This window comes from Chelmon rostratus, chromosome 17, assembly GCF_017976325.1.
Source record: "Chelmon rostratus isolate fCheRos1 chromosome 17, fCheRos1.pri, whole genome shotgun sequence".
In the NCBI taxonomy this organism is placed as follows: Eukaryota; Metazoa; Chordata; class Actinopteri; order Chaetodontiformes; family Chaetodontidae; genus Chelmon; species Chelmon rostratus.
In genome coordinates this window covers 24468889-24483383 of record NC_055674.1, presented here as the reverse complement: position 1 = coordinate 24483383, position 14495 = coordinate 24468889, and the positions used below count along the sequence as shown (strand labels likewise).

Here is a 14495-nt window from a genome sequence, read left to right as displayed (position 1 = left end):
TTTGACCTTTGATCTTAGACCACCAAAATGTAATCAGTTCATCCTTGACTCCAACTGAACAGTGGCAAATTCAAGGAAACAGAGTTTGAGGAAAGGGGTTCCTCAGATATCTCGTTCACCAAATGGGATGGACGGACGGAACAGCTGTCACCCAGCATGAAATATGTCAATAAACAGTTTCCCAAATACACACACACACACACGCAGCTTGTTAGCAAGCTAGACAGACAGATAACTGTATGTATGTTCAATATTAAATACGTTCAGCTAAGTACAGTCTGTCCCATAAGTGAGAAAGTTGTTCTCATTGTAAATGAGTTGTCTCATTGTAACTGTAATCGGACAGATAATCCAGAGAGAAAGAGAGAGACTGAACAGACAGAGCATCACTGTGCATTAACAGATCACTTAAAACTCAGAAGACTGTTTCTGTTGAATCCAACTGACGGAAACCAGAATGAAATTTGGCAAAAACTTGTGTTCATCTAAAACAGCTGTAAGATGCTTGGCAACAGTTTCGAGACCTGAGCAATACAAGTTAACTTAGAAATTGGCCTGTAATGAGCAAACTGAAATGAGTCTCATCAACATTTTTATTGATACATATTAAGGACAAAGCCACAAGAAACTGGTATCAAGAATATGCTGATGTATACAATCTTGCAAGAACCATTCTACTTAATATGTTGAAGCTAAATGGTAGAAGGAAGCAAACATAACCCTAACAGAGGAAGAGCGGTCAAAAATTGTAAAATACAATCCACCACCTCCAGTTTTTAATCCAAGAAGAAAATATGACCAGAATCTAGGCAATGCTGAAGACAATATGATATACATACAATATACAGTATATAAAATCAATATCCTAGAGATAGTGACAGAAATAAAATCAATGATGGTTTTTGACACTTTATATTTACGTAATATATTCACCTTTAGGAAAAGTACCTTCTTAAAAGATTACTTGTAGTTTGTAAAAAAGCAATAACTAGGAAATGGCCAAGGACCAACCAACAAAACAAGAGTGGATAGTGACTGTAAAGGAAATATATGATATGGAGAAACTGACCTTTCCTTTAAGATTTATACTGATATGATATGGATATTACAAAGAAAATAAATACTTGGTATTGTAAATTTGCTTTGTTTATTTCTTCCCTTAACACAATTATGTGTTTTACAAGTATTATCACATTTCTAATTATGTGCTAAATTCCCTCCTGTGAGTATTGGTCAAAATGTTTATTATCTATGAAGACTGATATAACATAGAAAGAAAAGACATACCTGGCAGAGTGAATTCTGGTTTCTTTCCTTGTGTGTGGTGTATCAGATTTATATTTATTTAATAATTTCTGGAAAATGAAAATACTTTTCTAGAAATTACTTTCTTTCACAGAACCAAACGAAATACTTGGTATTCAGAATTATTTCTTGATCATTCTTTTCTGTGATTCAGTTGCTTGGTGGGTGTACACTGGGTTTGTATGTGTATTTGCTAGATAAATGTCATTTGTAATTTTAATTTCTTCTGAGGCTAGTGTATACCTCTGGTATTCTGGCATTTTATAACAATCCATGAAACATTCTTTTAAATGATGACAGTGGGCTTGTATATGGGTGGATTTCCACAAACGTAAAGGTCTAAAAGGTTTGTTTAACAGAGCGGATACAGTTGTTCATCCAGGCTCTGGAAATGATCAGAAGAGCCAATGGAGTCTTTGTGGGAGCAACTTTATCCAGGAATGAAAGGCAGTGCTCACTAAAAGCTCACTATTAGACATGGTGTTGCCTGTTATAAAGAAAAAAGGCAACTGAAAACTCTGCTGCAGAGAGATGGTTTTAGATGCAAGACTCAATTCCACGATGACCAAGACAAGTAGAAAACAATTATGATGAAAAGTAGAAAAATCCTCAGAAAAAACAGAATCAACACTACACCAAGACTAAAAACAAGGTCCAAAGAATGTCCTCTGATGTGTGCAGGGCCTGCTAGTTACATGGTGAGTGAAATTAGACTCAGTGGTAAACCAGGATGCAATGTTTGCGTGTATATCAGAATCAGAATCAGAATACTTTATTGATCCCTGACGGGTAATTGGGTCAGTCGCAGCTGCTCCTGTTGTACAGTAATAGGTAGAAGTAACAGTAATAAAACAGAAAAAGGAAATAAGAAATATTTTGAGAATATGTAAAATATGTAAGATATACAACAATATCAATCAACCATAAATAACAATGTAACATTTGTAAATGTAGGTATGTAAACTGTGTGTAAGAAATGAAATTTTGTAGGGAGTGCTATCAAGCCATTTGGCAACACCCCATCCTGAGACCCATCTCTAGTCCCTCAACAACAACTTCCTGTGTCACACAGAAACATGAGAGTATATGTAGATCTATCCACACAGATTCAGCCAGCAGAGCTTTATATAAGATAGCTGTCAGTCTGTGACGCCAGCCTGCAGTGCAGTTTACACACTTCACTCGCTAACCAGAGAATTTTCCAGAGGTAGCCTTCATCAGGTTTGCTGATCAAATGACCAGTTTTTGATGTCAACTCTATGAGAGGCATCAGATCTCTCCCCCGTCATTTCAATTTCTCAAACAGAAGGTGACAACAAAACAACGGCTGATGATAAGAAACTGAAATAAATTTCACATTATTCTGCTGATTTCAGATGTATTGTGAAATATTTCTGTTAAATTTGTTTAAAAATCCTGCCTTACTGTAATTAGTAAGTTTGCCCAGAACCAACAAGTACAAATTAAACAATAATCTGTCTAAAATTGATCCACCACAAATTCAATTCCCCAGACACTAAAATCCCATCCTTTGAATGATGAGAATAACCAGTCCAGTGCTGACCCAGATAGGCCAGCCCACCTCTGAAGTCTCCCCATTAAAATATCATGATCGATAATGTCAAATGCCACAGATCCAGCAATATTAAGACAGAAACTCTATCATTGTCCCTATTTATTCTAAAGTCATTAGTACCTTGACCAAGACTGTTTCTGCAGTGTGGTTGGAGTGAAAGCCAGGCTGGTTGGGATCTCACTAGGAGATCAATTAGCTGCTTGTGGACAACATTTTCAATATTTTTATTTTAGTTTTTTAGTAATTAGTTTATTTACAGCGTTGGAGGAGAGTAATCTGAGACTCTTAATAAATATGGATCCTGAGTTGCTTTAATCCCTACATTATCCCATTGCCCTGTCATGCTGTTCAGAACTGAGAAATGTTCACAGACATTAAACTAACCTTGTATCATTCTTATCAACAGAAAACCGACTCTGTAATTATGATGAATGGACTAAAAAGTACGCATTTATCACTCCAACCTTCTGAAATGCGTCACCTGCTTGCCTCATCTGCAACTAAACTGTTGCTGTTGCAAAAGAATATAATCTGTGTCGTCACCACAACATTAAGCAGACAAATCGCTGCTCTCCGCGGTGCTGAAAGCCTGAAAGCCTGAGCACATGTCAGGGGTCTCATCCCGAGGACTGTGGCACATTAAAGATGCTGACTGTGTCTGTGCTAAACCTCCACCTGCGAAGCTGCTTCTCCAAGATGAACTCGATAAAAACACACGAGAGGAGGCAACCGTCAGAGCAGTCTGACAGATGCCAGCCTGCTGTGAAGGAGCTGCTGTCAGAGGGGAAATGTAGTTTCAGCCATTAAGCAGTGTGAGCAGCCTGTTTCAGCCTTGTGATCTGAGATCACTACAGCCGGCTTAATGTTTTATTTGATGTGCTGAACATTATTTATGACCTGTGTTTTGTTCTGATACCAGGTCAGTATTTACCTGCTATTTTAAGTTATGTCAGTTAGTTTTCTCCTTTTTTTATACTGGCAAGTCTACTAGTTGGAAATAAAATCCAAATGTTAAGCAAGGGCATGAGGAAAAGTTATGTGAACAAATAAAACGTGAAACAATAAATGTTAAACAGTGCAGCGAGTTTGTCCTCATTCTGGAATGTAAATAGAGTCATAAATGGTGGGATTACTGATAGATCAGTTGCTTAAATACTGGGGACCACACTATATTCTCTCTCTGATCGCGGGCTGGAGTGGACGTCTCGGTGGGCCGGATTCAGCCCTTGGGCCGCCAGTTGATGATCACTGGTCTACAGTGATCTACAGTCTATTGATGATTGACAGGAGAGACGACCTTTGAGACACCAGCCTCTGAGGAGAACGCACACGTATGATAACCACATTCTGATTAGGTCAGCCAAACATTTACACTGACTACATAATGCTGCTCTCTTTTCACTGAAACATCGTTTATATCCCTGAGAATGAATAGTATGTGTGAATGAGTGAATGTGGCATGTGTGGTAAAGTGCTTTGAGTGATCAAAGTTGATTAGAAAAGTGCTATATATTTGCCATTTACTTGAAAAAAAGTTTAAAATTCAGACGTAGAAGGCCTAGGAGTTATAGTAAAGGGAGCCATAGGCACGGTTTGGGGTTTTTTTTGTCATTCAGAGTCTGGTTTGGTCAAATTTACTGCTTATATGGTGATTTCTCACACTCTGCTGTTACCTGTTGGCCTTTACCACAGAGCATTTAAGACCAATTCAATGACTAAAAAGAAGGGCACTGAAGATGTCTTTAGGTCATTTCAAGGTTAATCTACAAGGGGACATTTGTGCCAAAGTAACATGTCATTACCCGGTGGCTACATATTGGATTTAAAAGGAGGTGATTTCAATGGAAGAGTGTTGGATTTACCTGGACCACTGAGCCATGAGCATTTCTGCAGGGAGAGAGCAAACTGACGGCTGATCAGGCAGGACGCCATGACAAAACGATCAACAAATGGGAAGGAGTGCAAGAGAGAGGCAGTAACTGCCCTCAGGGTAGCTTCACCAGGTCACCTATAGAAAGACAGAAAGAAACAGGGAGTGGGGATTAATGATCAACAAGATATTAGCATCACTTGTAATCAGACTATTCATGAGTTTCTTTCATCATTGTGAAACCAGGAAAATCACAAAATTCAAACACTGGAATTACCAGGACATTCTATATACTCTATATTTCTAACGGGCTCAACTGAAATCCTGCAGTTGGTCTAATGCCGGGATCAGAATACACAAATCTAGCCTGAGTTTAAGACGATTTTGTCTTGGCCGACCAATTACCAGCATCATGGTCGATGGTGAATCAGGCATCTATACCTGCATAGTGTGACATGTTAAACCACCTGTCCTGCAGTCCTTTTTTTTCTTTCAAGTCTGGCCACTGAGGTAGAGGTGCTAGTCACATTATTTATCCCAAAAAAAATATGAGGTATATTTCCATTTTAATGCGCAGGCTTTGTGGTACTTTTTAATGAACTATTAATGTTTAAATCCCAGATAAACATTCAGGTTTAATGTTGTTTCTTCTCTGTGGATTTCAGGTTTCAGGTCTTCCTGTTATGGCTGTGTGAGTCCTGGTTAAGATGAAGAAAGCTGGAGTTCATGCCAATGCCATCCCATATTGAGCAAAGTGCATAAAAAGTCCTTGACATTCAAATGAAACACATAATGCTGTCTTATATTTTGACCAGAGTTTAGTTCATCACATCATTATAATTAAATTGCTCAAAATTAGAAACTGCTACGCATTTTCTTTTTTAATTCTGATGCGTTAATCTCATCCCACTCTGCGGTGCACTCTCCCTCGTCTTTCTTCTTCACCTTAATGACCTCTCCCTCACCTTTCTTCTTCTTCACCTTGACCCCTCCACAAAAGCAGGGAGCATGTGACTTGAACAATGCAGCGTGACTTGAGTCTAATAAAACACAATGCACAAATAAATGCAGTGACAAGTAAACAGCATGTGAGCTCCGCCTTCAGAGCAGGCGGTGCTTTGAGCTGAAGCCAAGTGCTTGGACCAGAGATGGCACAGACATCCAGTTTAATGTCCAGCTAACCTTGTCCTTACGTCAGTCACGTGTGCTTCAGAAATCTTCCTTCTCAATGAAAGATGAAAAGCATTTGAGGCTGCAGTTTGTGGTTCACAGTCTGCAACCCGACCTGCTACAAAGTAAAGTTAGCAAACTGATCATTAGCATAACAGCTGGCTATGTTGCTGAGCTAATAGCTTCTTGGTTGGTTGATGTAAAAATGTCGTTCTGTGAAAGGTAACGTTAATTTGTGACCACAATTCCAATGTCTCTCGGTCATCTTTGGGGATCTTTGTCACCTGATGCATTTGACGAGCTAGAACCAGCCAGGCAACAGGCTCAGCTAAAACCAATATATTGTTTTCAGAATCATTCATTCTGAAGTTAAACTTTTGTCAGCCTTTGGGATCATGTCTTTTGGCGTGAAAGACCTTTGTGGGCTTGTTACAAGATGTGTCCTTTGAGAAGTAGCACAGGAACGAGCTATCTGATACAGCTGTTAGCTACTGCGTCACATTCCTCCTTGATAAGGACACCAGAACAGATAAGAAGACTTTGATCATAGTATCACAGGAGGCGGATCATGATGAAGCCAGTGTGGAGATAAAAATGTTTAAAGTCTGTTACACTAAATGACAAAGGGAAAGGACAGGTCACACATTCCTCAAACTGATGTATAGAAAAGATAATCAGTGTTAACAATTCCAATCATTTCCAGTTTTTTAAAGGAGAGGCCACAGATTGTGAGGGTGGGGCAGTCTGAAAGGGGTACAGAAAAAAAAGAGGTGAATGTAGGAGAAGTCCCGTTTTAGGAGGAAGCAGAAAGTTGAATTAACCAAGATGCCTGGAGACCTGGGACCACAACACCAAGGAGCTACAGGTGGCACATTACATTTTTGCTCAACATTATTTCTATACACTTACAATGAGTTTTATGAGGCTTGTGTCAGTCTGCGTGGTATGTGAAGCATTAGGGCTCTGCTCTAGAGAAAGGGCGACAGATGCTCTCTAGCAATGACCACGCAATATGCAACAAAGCACTACACGTGGTTATTGGCCTTAAAAGGGAAAGGGAACTTCATTCTTCTCAGGAAAGTCTTTGCTGGACCTTTTTCGAGGCAGCATCAGCGTGGAATTTAAAACACAATTTGTTATCAAGCAATACCCGTGTTTGTAGCTCTCAACCAGACAGTATAAAGAATTTTTCTAACTGTTGGCAGCGGGCTTGGAGGTGACTTCATGAAGTCAAACAATCATGTTCTTCATTTTTGAAATATTTAGATGAAGGAAAGACTCATCACACCAAGCCACAAAGTCATCCAACATTGGTCCATGGTCCTGTCCCACCCCTCCAACATGGCTTTTCAGCAAACTTTGAGGGGAAATGGTGGATGAGCAGAGCTGGGTGGGAAGAACAATGTTCACTCACAGTTAAAGGATAACTTTCGTTTTTTTACAACCTGGACCTTATTTGTAGCATTAAATACGACCATTTACTCACCCAGACAACTTTGGTGGCATTTGGAGTCGTTTTGAAGAAATTAGCCCCAGAAGAGCGGCGTGTATATCCGTATAATGGGAGTAATTGGGGCATCCATGCGCAGCCTCTATAAACGCATAATCTGCGGCGAAACTCGTTCATATTCCAATATTGGCTGGTGCCATGTTATCAACATCCAGTGTCTCTAGACAACTACTTCTGACGTGGATGACGTCAGAAGTAGTTGTGTGACATGTTAAACCACCTGTCCTGCAGTCCTTTTTTTTCTTTCAAGTCTGGCCACTGAGGTAGAGGTGCTAGTCACATTATTTATCCCAAAAAAATATGAGGTATATTTCCATTTTAATGCGCAGGCTTTGTGGTACTTTTTAATGAACTATTAATGTTTAAATCCCAGATAAACATTCAGGTTTAATGTTGTTTCTTCTCTGTGGATTTCAGGTTTCAGGTCTTCCTGTTATGGCTGTGTGAGTCCTAGTTAAGATGAAGAAAGCTGGAGTTCATGCCAATGCCATCCCATATTGAGCAAAGTGCATAAAAAGTCCTTGACATTCAAATGAAACACATAATGCTGTCTTATATTTTGACCAGAGTTTAGTTCATCACATCATTATAATTAAATTGCTCAAAATTAGAAACTGCTACGCATTTTCTTTTTTAATTCTGATGCGTTAATCTCATCCCACTCTGCGGTGCACTCTCCCTCGTCTTTCTTCTTCACCTTAATGACCTCTCCCTCACCTTTCTTCTTCTTCACCTTGACCCCTCCACAAAAGCAGGGAGCATGTGACTTGAACAATGCAGCGTGACTTGAGTCTAATAAAACACAATGCACAAATAAATGCAGTGACAAGTAAACAGCATGTGAGCTCCGCCTTCAGAGCAGGCGGTGCTTTGAGCTGAAGCCAAGTGCTTGGACCAGAGATGGCACAGACATCCAGTTTAATGTCCAGCTAACCTTGTCCTTACGTCAGTCACGTGTGCTTCAGAAATCTTCCTTCTCAATGAAAGATGAAAAGCATTTGAGGCTGCAGTTTGTGGTTCACAGTCTGCAACCCGACCTGCTACAAAGTAAAGTTAGCAAACTGATCATTAGCATAACAGCTGGCTATGTTGCTGAGCTAATAGCTTCTTGGTTGGTTGATGTAAAAATGTCGTTCTGTGAAAGGTAACGTTAATTTGTGACCACAATTCCAATGTCTCTCGGTCATCTTTGGGGATCTTTGTCACCTGATGCATTTGACGAGCTAGAACCAGCCAGGCAACAGGCTCAGCTAAAACCAATATATTGTTTTCAGAATCATTCATTCTGAAGTTAAACTTTTGTCAGCCTTTGGGATCATGTCTTTTGGCGTGAAAGACCTTTGTGGGCTTGTTACAAGATGTGTCCTTTGAGAAGTAGCACAGGAACGAGCTATCTGATACAGCTGTTAGCTACTGCGTCACATTCCTCCTTGATAAGGACACCAGAACAGATAAGAAGACTTTGATCATAGTATCACAGGAGGCGGATCATGATGAAGCCAGTGTGGAGATAAAAATGTTTAAAGTCTGTTACACTAAATGACAAAGGGAAAGGACAGGTCACACATTCCTCAAACTGATGTATAGAAAAGATAATCAGTGTTAACAATTCCAATCATTTCCAGTTTTTTAAAGGAGAGGCCACAGATTGTGAGGGTGGGGCAGTCTGAAAGGGGTACAGAAAAAAAAGAGGTGAATGTAGGAGAAGTCCCGTTTTAGGAGGAAGCAGAAAGTTGAATTAACCAAGATGCCTGGAGACCTGGGACCACAACACCAAGGAGCTACAGGTGGCACATTACATTTTTGCTCAACATTATTTCTATACACTTACAATGAGTTTTATGAGGCTTGTGTCAGTCTGCGTGGTATGTGAAGCATTAGGGCTCTGCTCTAGAGAAAGGGCGACAGATGCTCTCTAGCAATGACCACGCAATATGCAACAAAGCACTACACGTGGTTATTGGCCTTAAAAGGGAAAGGGAACTTCATTCTTCTCAGGAAAGTCTTTGCTGGACCTTTTTCGAGGCAGCATCAGCGTGGAATTTAAAACACAATTTGTTATCAAGCAATACCCGTGTTTGTAGCTCTCAACCAGACAGTATAAAGAATTTTTCTAACTGTTGGCAGCGGGCTTGGAGGTGACTTCATGAAGTCAAACAATCATGTTCTTCATTTTTGAAATATTTAGATGAAGGAAAGACTCATCACACCAAGCCACAAAGTCATCCAACATTGGTCCATGGTCCTGTCCCACCCCTCCAACATGGCTTTTCAGCAAACTTTGAGGGGAAATGGTGGATGAGCAGAGCTGGGTGGGAAGAACAATGTTCACTCACAGTTAAAGGATAACTTTCGTTTTTTTACAACCTGGACCTTATTTGTAGCATTAAATACGACCATTTACTCACCCAGACAACTTTGGTGGCATTTGGAGTCGTTTTGAAGAAATTAGCCCCAGAAGAGCGGCGTGTATATCCGTATAATGGGAGTAATTGGGGCATCCATGCGCAGCCTCTATAAACGCATAATCTGCGGCGAAACTCGTTCATATTCCAATATTGGCTGGTGCCATGTTATCAACATCCAGTGTCTCTAGACAACTACTTCTGACGTGGATGACGTCAGAAGTAGTTGTGTGACATGTTAAACCACCTGTCCTGCAGTCCTTTTTTTTCTTTCAAGTCTGGCCACTGAGGTAGAGGTGCTAGTCACATTATTTATCCCAAAAAAATATGAGGTATATTTCCATTTTAATGCGCAGGCTTTGTGGTACTTTTTAATGAACTATTAATGTTTAAATCCCAGATAAACATTCAGGTTTAATGTTGTTTCTTCTCTGTGGATTTCAGGTTTCAGGTCTTCCTGTTATGGCTGTGTGAGTCCTAGTTAAGATGAAGAAAGCTGGAGTTCATGCCAATGCCATCCCATATTGAGCAAAGTGCATAAAAAGTCCTTGACATTCAAATGAAACACATAATGCTGTCTTATATTTTGACCAGAGTTTAGTTCATCACATCATTATAATTAAATTGCTCAAAATTAGAAACTGCTACGCATTTTCTTTTTTAATTCTGATGCGTTAATCTCATCCCACTCTGCGGTGCACTCTCCCTCGTCTTTCTTCTTCACCTTAATGACCTCTCCCTCACCTTTCTTCTTCTTCACCTTGACCCCTCCACAAAAGCAGGGAGCATGTGACTTGAACAATGCAGCGTGACTTGAGTCTAATAAAACACAATGCACAAATAAATGCAGTGACAAGTAAACAGCATGTGAGCTCCGCCTTCAGAGCAGGCGGTGCTTTGAGCTGAAGCCAAGTGCTTGGACCAGAGATGGCACAGACATCCAGTTTAATGTCCAGCTAACCTTGTCCTTACGTCAGTCACGTGTGCTTCAGAAATCTTCCTTCTCAATGAAAGATGAAAAGCATTTGAGGCTGCAGTTTGTGGTTCACAGTCTGCAACCCGACCTGCTACAAAGTAAAGTTAGCAAACTGATCATTAGCATAACAGCTGGCTATGTTGCTGAGCTAATAGCTTCTTGGTTGGTTGATGTAAAAATGTCGTTCTGTGAAAGGTAACGTTAATTTGTGACCACAATTCCAATGTCTCTCGGTCATCTTTGGGGATCTTTGTCACCTGATGCATTTGACGAGCTAGAACCAGCCAGGCAACAGGCTCAGCTAAAACCAATATATTGTTTTCAGAATCATTCATTCTGAAGTTAAACTTTTGTCAGCCTTTGGGATCATGTCTTTTGGCGTGAAAGACCTTTGTGGGCTTGTTACAAGATGTGTCCTTTGAGAAGTAGCACAGGAACGAGCTATCTGATACAGCTGTTAGCTACTGCGTCACATTCCTCCTTGATAAGGACACCAGAACAGATAAGAAGACTTTGATCATAGTATCACAGGAGGCGGATCATGATGAAGCCAGTGTGGAGATAAAAATGTTTAAAGTCTGTTACACTAAATGACAAAGGGAAAGGACAGGTCACACATTCCTCAAACTGATGTATAGAAAAGATAATCAGTGTTAACAATTCCAATCATTTCCAGTTTTTTAAAGGAGAGGCCACAGATTGTGAGGGTGGGGCAGTCTGAAAGGGGTACAGAAAAAAAAGAGGTGAATGTAGGAGAAGTCCCGTTTTAGGAGGAAGCAGAAAGTTGAATTAACCAAGATGCCTGGAGACCTGGGACCACAACACCAAGGAGCTACAGGTGGCACATTACATTTTTGCTCAACATTATTTCTATACACTTACAATGAGTTTTATGAGGCTTGTGTCAGTCTGCGTGGTATGTGAAGCATTAGGGCTCTGCTCTAGAGAAAGGGCGACAGATGCTCTCTAGCAATGACCACGCAATATGCAACAAAGCACTACACGTGGTTATTGGCCTTAAAAGGGAAAGGGAACTTCATTCTTCTCAGGAAAGTCTTTGCTGGACCTTTTTCGAGGCAGCATCAGCGTGGAATTTAAAACACAATTTGTTATCAAGCAATACCCGTGTTTGTAGCTCTCAACCAGACAGTATAAAGAATTTTTCTAACTGTTGGCAGCGGGCTTGGAGGTGACTTCATGAAGTCAAACAATCATGTTCTTCATTTTTGAAATATTTAGATGAAGGAAAGACTCATCACACCAAGCCACAAAGTCATCCAACATTGGTCCATGGTCCTGTCCCACCCCTCCAACATGGCTTTTCAGCAAACTTTGAGGGGAAATGGTGGATGAGCAGAGCTGGGTGGGAAGAACAATGTTCACTCACAGTTAAAGGATAACTTTCGTTTTTTTACAACCTGGACCTTATTTGTAGCATTAAATACGACCATTTACTCACCCAGACAACTTTGGTGGCATTTGGAGTCGTTTTGAAGAAATTAGCCCCAGAAGAGCGGCGTGTATATCCGTATAATGGGAGTAATTGGGGCATCCATGCGCAGCCTCTATAAACGCATAATCTGCGGCGAAACTCGTTCATATTCCAATATTGGCTGGTGGCATGTTATCAACATCCAGTGTCTCTAGACAACTACTTCTGACGTGGATGACGTCATTTTCAAGCGCCGCGCCACAACGCGGCTAACTCTGCGGTGGTCGGCTAGTTTAGCTACTGTTTTTTTTCACAAAATGGATGAATATTTTTCCGATTCTGAGGTGGTGGACGATGACTTTGTTTACGATGGACGTCCTTACCGTTTTGAGCCAGAGTACACGGAACCGCGTCAGAGGTAGTTGTCTAGAGACGCTGGATGTTGATAACATGCCACCACGGGCTCAGAGGGGAATAGCACCAGCATATCATAACAAAATATTGGAATATGAAGAGTTTCGCCGCAGATTATGCGTTTATAGAGGCGTTTATGGATGCTCAGAGTACTCGCATTATACGGATATACGCGCCGCTCCTCTGGGGCTAATTTCTTCAAAACGACTCCAAATGCCACCAAAGTTGTCTGGGTGAGTAAACGGTCGTATTTAATGCTACAAATAAAGTCCAGGTTGTAAAAAACGAAAGTTATCCTTTAACACATTGTGGCCTATCAGTAAAAAGATGAGGAAGTGACACATCAGCCTCTCAGTGAGCAGTAACAACTGGCTCGTACTGAATGTCAAAGAGAAATAAATAAATGAGTAAACAGTGAAACAGGAAGTATAACAGTGTGATGACAGTATCTTCCTGACCTCTAAAAGGCCGGTACATTTCAAGTTGTAACAGATAATCATTCCTCGACCTCCAAACAAGTTTTACAAGTTCTACAAGTTTTTAGGAGTTGGCCACAGATGTTGTCAGGTCCTGGGCTCAGAGCCCAACTGTCTATCTATATCAAAAGCTGGAGAAGTAGAGCTCTGTCACTTTGATGTGCGCAGTAAAATCATGATTGTCAAACCTTCGGTAAAATTATTTAGTTAATCAGCCATGTTTATCTGAATTAAAAGAAGACTTCTCCTGGTTTTCATTCAGCTCTAGACTCTCTTTAAGTTATTAATGCTGAGCTCTGTCTCAATCCTATCCTTGAACTTGAGTTTAGCTTTTTATATTTCAGCACTCATGCCTTTCTTCAGTTCCCTCTCTGAATTAATATCCCCTTCTTTAAATACATATATATATATTTATATATCAGACCCTTGGTGTCTTTGGAAAGCCAGCTGTTATTAGGAAAAATATGTATTTCTGTGGTAGGAATAAAAGTGTCTGACCAGTCCATGCACTCTAAAAACCCTTGGATTCTACCACTGTCTCCATTTGGAAAAGTATATATGATGCACTCAATGAGCACTTTCTTTATTCAGGTTACATATTTACTAATGTTGGATCTTCTCAGCCAGATGTTTTCATTGAATCATTTTACAAATCTTTAAGTGTTTAATGCTCTTAGTCTACTGATTCACTTTAGTCCGCCAGGGCTGATCAGTTAGGGCCAAGGCTCTTATTATTAACAGGTCCATTTGTAGTTGAATGCTTAACTTTGATTTTTATTAACAGTTGTGACTTTTAATACTGTTGATCATCAAATTCTTTTGAATCTATTGGATTTGATAAAAATTCATGTCACTGGTTCAGCAGTAGAACACAAGCTGTTGTGGACGATGGATATCAGTCTATTAGAGGATCACATTTATTCACAATTTCCATTCATCAATTGAGTGGAAAAGTTAGAAACAGCACAATTCATCTCTTCATGGATGACACCATTTTATATAAAACAGCGCCCGGGCAGCTCAAACATTGCATTTTGATTTCTGTACTGTACAGCTAACTTTGATTGATCTTAAATTACTGTCCAGATAAAACAAAAAGTATGTTCTCTAGAAATGAGCAATGGTTCCACTGAAATGAATATTACTACTCTTAATGGGACTCCAATTGAAAGAGCACCGTATTATAAATACCTTTGTTTCAGGCTGGACGCCAAGCTGAAGTCCTTAAATGGAAAACAGAAACACAACATGTATAGCAAATTTTTCCAGTCAACCTTTTCCTCCATTACTGATGATGATCTGCCTCCACGCTCTCTGTATCCTGGGGGATACAGACATTTGACAGGCTGTAGGGGGGAGGG

General features: G+C 40.2%; 1 protein-coding gene across 1 annotated transcript in view; it reads right to left on the bottom strand.

The window, feature by feature from the left end:
• Positions 1 to 14495, bottom strand: part of abat (4-aminobutyrate aminotransferase) — a 54420-nt gene that overhangs the window by 31403 nt on the left and 8522 nt on the right. The window contains exon 3 of the mRNA XM_041956334.1: positions 4744 to 4889. Coding sequence (XP_041812268.1) covers positions 4744 to 4813 — 70 coding nt within the window. The 5' untranslated portion in view covers positions 4814 to 4889. The remainder of the gene's footprint in view (positions 1 to 4743; positions 4890 to 14495) is intronic.